The sequence below is a fragment of the Eufriesea mexicana genome, unplaced genomic scaffold (assembly GCF_001483705.2).
Source record: "Eufriesea mexicana isolate 0111107269 unplaced genomic scaffold, ASM148370v2 scaffold4744748280, whole genome shotgun sequence".
Lineage (NCBI taxonomy): Eukaryota > Metazoa > Arthropoda > Insecta > Hymenoptera > Apidae > Eufriesea > Eufriesea mexicana.
Window position 1 is genome coordinate 131,980 of NW_016907957.1, and position 7,503 is coordinate 139,482.

A 7,503-nucleotide genomic window follows, 5' to 3' on the forward strand; every position below is an offset into this window, starting at 1 on the left:
GGGAAAGAAGCGGCGAGGGGAAGAAGGTGAGAAGGAACGACGCCACCGATTACACGAAACTCGAAATTAGAAACGAGCTCACGTTTTTATCTGATTAACGAAATGTATCGGTGAGGCGGAAGAACTTAAAAGACGCACCCTCGAATTTTGTATGCACCGCGATTGTTTCTACAGCAGCTTTTGCAGGAGCGTCGCCGTACAGTATGGGTGGTGCCAGCCAAGGCACCCCGACGCCGATGATGTCGCCGGCGCCACCCGGTGGGCCGCAAGACATGGCCGGATACGGGATGGGCATAAACGGTAGCGACTACGGTTCGCAACCGTACAACGACGGCTCCATGGGCTACGACCCTATGCACCAGGTAACCGTCAGACCTTCTCTTTCTACGTAAATAGATTTTTCCCCCCGTAGTCAGCGATCATTGCCTCGCTTTCCTCGATGCCCTCTTGTATTCTTTGAGCATGTGCTGGATAAATCTTGATAACGCTTAGCCCCGATGTCGAGGGATCTTCTCTCTCTGGCTCGAATGAATGGAAAGAGATGGCAAGACTTTCGTTTCGTTTCATTTCGCTTCCTTTCGTTTAGTTTCGTTCCGTTTCGTCTCGTCTCGTTTCGTTTCGTTTTCGCGTTTAACCGGATAAAACGATATCGCGTTGTGCGTCTGGTCAACGACGTTCTGGAACTCTGCTCTCGATTTCCATCCATTTTCAAGCCATCGCATCGTGTTTCCGTAAAACGCATGTGCATCTCACCGCATATTCACACATATTGCGAGAAAGGAAGTTTCGAATGGGGCAGAGAGCGAGAGAATGAAAGGAAGAGCGAGGAAGTGGAAAGGAAATGCAACGAATGGTAATGGTGGTGGAGTATGCTGGAACAGAATTTGCGCAGGTTCACGGAATGAAAGCGTTTTGAAGAGAATTCCGAGCGTAATTACGAGTCGCTGATTTCCTGTCATCGTCTCGTCGCGATAGGTTCGAGAGGACCGCGAGTTTCGTAGTAGTTGAAGATATACTCTCGCGTGGTTGGAACACATAGGGCTGGGTCGGATACGCTGTTGCTGGCCCATAAAGATGGGCTTAGGGGGAGCCGATAGCGGTGTGGGCAGCAGCGGAAAGTTGGAAGAGGAGAGGAGTGGCACAGGCACACGGAGCAGCAGCCAGTAGCTAGCATAAGGGTTGCTTAGTATGCATTGCAGTTGCTAAGTCACTTTTTAGGTAGGGCTGTGCTCCCTCACATATTAATGGACTCGGTAGGTGCCGCTTCTAACGAGCTGCCTCTATTCGGCCGACGAAACGCAACGGAACTGCATCTTCGGAGATCCAATTTCCGTCTATCCGACAGGGGAACTCGGCTGACACGATTTCCCCGATTCTTCTTTTCTTCCTTCGTCTCTCGTCTCCGACGACGACGACGACGAGCCCTTAAAAGCGCAACCCTCGCGCTGCGGAATAATCGAAACGGCAACCAGGCGTTTGCAGTTTCCACCCTCACGGTTCTCCCGTGTCTCCGGTGTTATTCGAAAAAACAAAGGAGCAAAAGGTATCGCACGGTTTGTCCGGTTCTTCGGATCCAGTAAATCTTTCTGACATGCAATTTCGACGGTGTCACGTGATAAAGAGTGACGTTGAATTAAATTCGCGCACACGTACAAACACGCGAGGCGGTTGCACGGCTAGCCTGGAAATTTCTAGATATTCCCAATTGCTCGATTAAATATCTCCCCTTGTCGATACGTTTGCCCGGTTGTCGATATACCTCGTTACATATGCCCTACCCGCTGCGTCATCGTCCACGCGTAACGCCGTCGAAAGACGCTGAAATACATACGTATCGAATAAAGAATCGGGTATACCTGGTTGCGCGTTAGACTCGACCAGATTACCCGCAATACCTCGTTCGTTTGCGCTCCCATCGAAAGTCATTCTCTCGCGACGACGGTGTCGTCGTCGTCGTCGTCTCGTTCGTTTCGCAGGAAGAATCGAAAGAGAGGGGTCGCGAGGAGGTAAGAGAGGAAGATAGGAATCGTCTTTGGAGGTAATCTGCATGGGGAGCTATCCTGCTCGATCTCGCGCCATTGTATTCCTCTTCGTTCGTATTTTTCTCATTACCGTTGCGTTTCCTGAAATTCGAATCGGCCAGGGAAACCCGTAGGAGTTGGGAAGAAAATTAATTTCGCGGTTCATCCGATTCGGCCACGGTTTCGAGTCCCAGAGGGCGAGAACCTGCTCGAAATGAAGCGACTAAAATGCATGCTCCCACCTAGCTGCCGCGTTTTCGAATCACCTTTGCTTCTCGTTTCGTTTTCCACCTTCGTTTCGTTCCGTTGCACCCGAACTCGTCTATTCTTCGCTTCTTCCTCGTTACCGCCAACGTCCAAACGTATTCTTCCCGATCGAGCACCTCGCGCTTCCTGCTTCTCGCTTCGAATTCGCTCCACCGACGAATTCTAACGAATCTCTCGTTTATTTCCACACATACACACACACACACACACGCACACACACGTAGAGACAGACAGCCCTGATCCAACGTCGATCCGCCGTTCCAACACAGTCTGGGGATGCGAGACGAGCCTGTCTTCGGGCCGTGCTTTTTGATTCGTCGATTCGCGCTGAAAGAAAGTCCTCGTAGCAATGTTAAAAACGGCCTCGCTGCAGCTGGCACTAACGTTTCCATAATCGCATACATAACAAAAATGGCAATCGCTTGCACACAATTATATAAGCACCAAGATCTTTTGTACACGTCGGACTATCTAACATACGCCCGTTTGGTCGACCTGTAATCCGTTTACTACTCTCTTGTCTCTGGTTTCATTTGTTCCTTTTTATAACCTCGTTTCAATCGCTGCTCTGGTTGGTACCCCGAATCTAACAAAGCAAAAGCAAAGAACTGTGTTTGTTGCAACAAGAAATTGGGCTGCGGAGTGTCTAACGTGTGCTCGCACGATTTCCAACCGTGTTTTTATATCCTGGTGGTTCAACGACAAAAAGGGGAACGAGTCCTCGGGCTCGAGGCTCCTCTCTTTTCTTCCATGTCTTTTTTTTTTTTTTCTTTTTTTTTCTTTTTTTTTCTTTTTTTTTCTTTTTTCCTTTTCTTCTTTTGAACCTTTTTGTCCGTCTTTTGTATTTTTCAAGTAATATCGGCTGTCGGATAATCGCACCTGCTTTTCGTATGCTTGCCAGGAAGATATCTACTGATAACGGAGGATTCAACTTCCTAGTAGAGCGAAGATTCGATCGAAAGCGGAACTTATTGAATACCGTTTATGCCGATTGGCCCAAGAGTCGAACGACTCTCTCTTGTTTTTCTTTAAAGAAATCGTTTCAGTAGATACCAACTTACTTCTCTCGATATTCCGACTCGTTCCGCGATTTTCCCTAGTTAGAAAGTAACTTCGGGGGTACGCGAGGCGACTCGCTAATCGGCCGACCCGTGAATCTCTCTGGTTCCCATATTGCATCCGGGTGTATCCGGGACGCGCGCGAGCGAGCGGCACGGCGAGGGGTGAAATCTCGTTGCAGCGCAGCGGAAACGGGGGCGAGTTTGTGTCTCGAGAGAAGGTAAGGCGACCCGGAAAAGAGGATCGATTCGCAAAAACGCACTGACGGCCGCGCGCTTCCGAGCGCATTGTTACAAGCACAGTTCGCACGGTCTGGCACCTGTAATAATACCGTTTACGATTGATCGGTCGTCTGTTCCTTGGTCTCTTCTACTCTCCATCACCTAACGATTTCGCTGATACACGATCTTCGTCGACGAACCGTCCATCTTCGCGCGATGCCGGCCCCGTTGCTTTTTCTTCCGAAATTTTCCTCCAGATATCACCTCCGACGCTTCGTCTCGTCCACGTTTCTCACTCTTTTCGATCTGCACGCGAATCGGCAGCGCGATTCCGTTGCACCGAGCGAGATGTACGGTTCGGCGGGCCGCTAGGAGGGTGGTCGGCTGTTGTTTGCTCTGGATCGCGAGCTGGATCCACGTCGTCCCGTTCAAATTCACCTAGCCATTTTTTCTTTTTTTTTCTCTTGGTGCAGATGAAACGAAATTCATAGAAGGCGACAGAGAGTGAGAGAGACATCGAATCAGACTTGAGGCAAAGAGACGGAATTAGAGAGCGGGAAAAGTAAAGCGAGAGAAAGGAGGAGAGGGAGTAAGTAAGGAAAGAGGAGAGGAAAGGAAAAGAGGATCACGAGACCTGGCTAAATAAGACGAAAGACGAAAGCTCCACACGGCCGGTGCGTGTCCACTGATCTCAGCCTTTTTGTGCTTTCTGTTGTGTTCACAGTGACGCGCCACGCCGACCAAAAGTCCAATCGCAATCGCGTAGATTCGTCTCCGAGCTCGACGCGACCGTGTCAGTCCTCGCGTTTTCCCACTCGCGCCAGAGTGTGGAGGAATGCGCGAAGCGTGGTGTGTTCGTGAGAGATTAGAAATCGACGAGCCGTTCAGGATGTCATCCTTCGTTGCAACAAGCACAGGTCTCTTTGCCTTGATTCCGAGCAAGGAGATTCGCGTCGAATCGAGACATCGACTCGTCGATAGTGCAATAAAGTAAAATAAAATATACTCGTACGTATTATATAGATACATTTTACACGCGTTCTCTTCGGTGATATACGCCTGGCACTTGATTTCCAGCCTTTCTCGCGCATCGTGTCGCTTTTATCGCCAGGCTCGAAGCCGGGACATGTCCCGGTTGGCTGATCGAGAACCGGCTGTAAAATTAGTATTTCTTTCGAATTTTTATCGAACCGTTCGTCGTCCCGTTCTCTGCACCTGGCACCAGCTCGGGATGTTCTCGTCTTCGAGCTCGCCTCTGAAATTAGCCATTGCCGAATGTGCAATAAATCTTCTATCAGCAGGCCTTCCTTGGCCGAGAGAATCGCGGGGTAGCTCGTTTAAAATAGCTAGGTAAGAGAGAATCGGTGGCAGCGAGTAGCGAATTAATCCGACTCGAGGATATCGGTGGAACACGCTCGATCGAGATCTAGCAACGGGAGTGGACATTTTTATTTCATCGACGCGGGTACCGTGTTTAACCGATGCCACTGCGATGCTGGTCGCGAAGGGATTAACGAAGCGGTGCTCGAAACTAGGCAGCTTATGATATCCCAGAGATACGGCAAGCGCACTGCAAACGTATCGCGTAACGCGTATCGTGACGTCGTTTTCCGGAAAATCGCGAGATCGTTCGACTCGATCGTTTCCTCGATCGCTTGACAGTTTTTCGCGCGCTCCACCACACACGCGCCTCTTCGTCGTGCATAACGACACGCGATCAGGCAAACTTACGATCCCTATTCGTGCTACTACGGCTATCTATAGTCTATCTGTGCTATGCGCAAGATACATCCTCGAGGAACGCACCATGCGGTTTTCTTGTCGCTCTCGTATGGCTTTTGATACTTAATCTTGGAGTATTTTCCTACAGAGTTTCGCAGCGCACTGCAACACGTCCATACATACGTATATATACGTACACACACACACACACACACAGGAACACGAACACGTGTACACACGATGCAGAAACTCTCGATGTACAAAGATCAGAGAATTCTCTATGGATAGATATAATTCTTCAAAAGACATTTTCGTCGCATGCATGGCTGCATGTAGAATTTCAATTTATACGTTTATACTGGTCTTACACAGTAGTACGTGTGTGCGTTTATCATTACTTCTACCTTTTTTTTGTTTTTTTTTTTTTCCTTTTTTTTTTTTTTGGTTTTTTATTTCGTTTCTGCGGGTCGATTGGCTGGGGTTTTCTGGGTGAATAGATAAGAGGCGTAAGAAAGAGGGAGAGAGAGAGCGTGAAAGAGAGCGGATGTCAGAGACTTCATATTTAGTTCGTTTGCAGAGTTCTAAATTTTTCGCGTGTAGATTGTAGAATAGGCGCCGGTTTGTTGCATTGGCAAATTAGTATGAAAGGATTTCCTAGTTTTGCTATCTGTTCCTTTGTTCGCAATCATCTCGATCGCTGGAATCTTTCGCGTCACGTAGCAAACGAATCCTTTCGTGCTCGTAACGGGAGTCGAAACTTGACCTTTTCTTTTCTTTTTTTTTTTTTTCTCTTTTTTTTTTCTTTCTCGTATATACGTATATAAAGAGACAAACATTGAGATGTAAAGATACGGAAAATTACGAGTAAAATGAAGCACGCGAAAAGAGAAATCAATATCCTGATACGAGCAGCCAATTCAAATAGCCCGCGCTTTCGTAAAGTCCGATATAACTCATGTGCCGCGGTTATTCGAGAGACGTCTGTCTGTGCTGACAAAAGAATGCGTAAAGTTGCGAAACGAAGGCGAGGCTTAGTGACCAATGACACGCAATTTTGTCGCCACCTGCAGGGGATAAAGACAGAGGGCTAAAAATGAATTGCAAAAAAAAAAAAAAAAAATCGAAAAAATGACGCAGGGCAAGGCATTGGCTGGGGGGCCAGGCGCGGCGGGATGGATGCAACAACGCGAGGCGGTGCCGGAATTTCCGCCACTCCACGATTCAGCGGACTCTGATTCCGACCGGGAAAATGAAAAACGACCGCGCGTCTAAAATTACTTTTGGAATGAGCGAGCTAGAATGGTAACGAAACTAATAAAACAAAATGCACGGAAAAAAGAGAGGCAGCAACAGTGAGAGAGAAAAAGAAAGAAAAGAAAAAACGGAAAAAAGGAAAAGAGGAAAAAGCATAGAGCAGAGTGTATGTCAGAGAAGGAGGGAAAAAAGAGCAGACGTACCGCTACCGGGCAACAGGAACCACGTCGTCGCCCACTACCGACACGCACACGCTCCCGTCGGCACACAGCCACATACACCCACATACGTACACACACATGCGATATACGCGCACCTCCGAGCCACACACAAGGAAATAATGTTCGTTGGTGTTCCTACGATTAATAATAACGTTAGTTTCCGGTTTCGAAACATTTTTCTCTTTTTCCGTTGAGGGAGAGAGAGGGCCTAAGCGCACGAGGGAGGATGCGAGCAGGGGTGTGCCGGAGAGTTTCCCGCGAACAATGGCCGCGAGTATAGCAACGAATTAGCGATCGTCGCGATCGATGGATCACGCGCGAAACCAGTGGAAACTCGGATGCCCGCGATCGCATCTCTCCTTCGCGTCTGTCCTTCGATCTTGATACTTAATCTTGCCTTATCGAGTGACTGTGCGCGAGAAATCCACGTCACCTATTTACAGAGGATTTAAAGAGCGAGAAAAGAGAGGAATTAAAAAAAGGCGGGCAGAAAGAGAGAGAGAGTGAGAGAGTGAAAAGGACGGCGAACGATAAGAATCCGTAGGGCAATGTGCTCCTAAGAACGTAGGTTCGCTTCTCTTAAGACAATACGGCAGCGTACAGGCGCCTAGCTAAGGAGAGAGAGGGAGAGAGCGTATACAATCAACTAATTTTTATCTTTACGTATGCTACATACACGCATACATAGATAGATATAGCTTGTACAGATATTTTTATTCTTATGACCCGTTTCTTACC

The 7,503-nt window shown here is 48.2% G+C and overlaps 1 protein-coding gene across 6 annotated transcripts in view; it reads left to right on the forward strand.

Annotated features, from left to right (window-relative positions):
• The window catches only part of exd (PBX homeobox extradenticle), a 45,052-nt gene extending 37,555 nt beyond the window's left edge, over positions 1-7,497 (forward strand). For 2 of the 6 annotated variants that reach the window (XM_017900200.1, XM_017900192.1), the window contains exons 8-9: positions 175-362; positions 6,428-7,497. In XM_017900200.1, the coding sequence (XP_017755689.1) occupies positions 175-362; positions 6,428-6,562 (323 nt within the window). In that variant the 3' untranslated portion in view covers positions 6,563-7,497. Of the gene's footprint in view, positions 1-174; positions 363-4,041; positions 5,501-6,360 lie in introns of those variants that run through there. The other 4 variants (XM_017900216.1, XM_017900224.1, XM_017900233.1 and 1 more) reach the window with 4 other exon arrangements.
• The last annotated feature ends 6 nt before the right edge of the window (positions 7,498-7,503 follow it).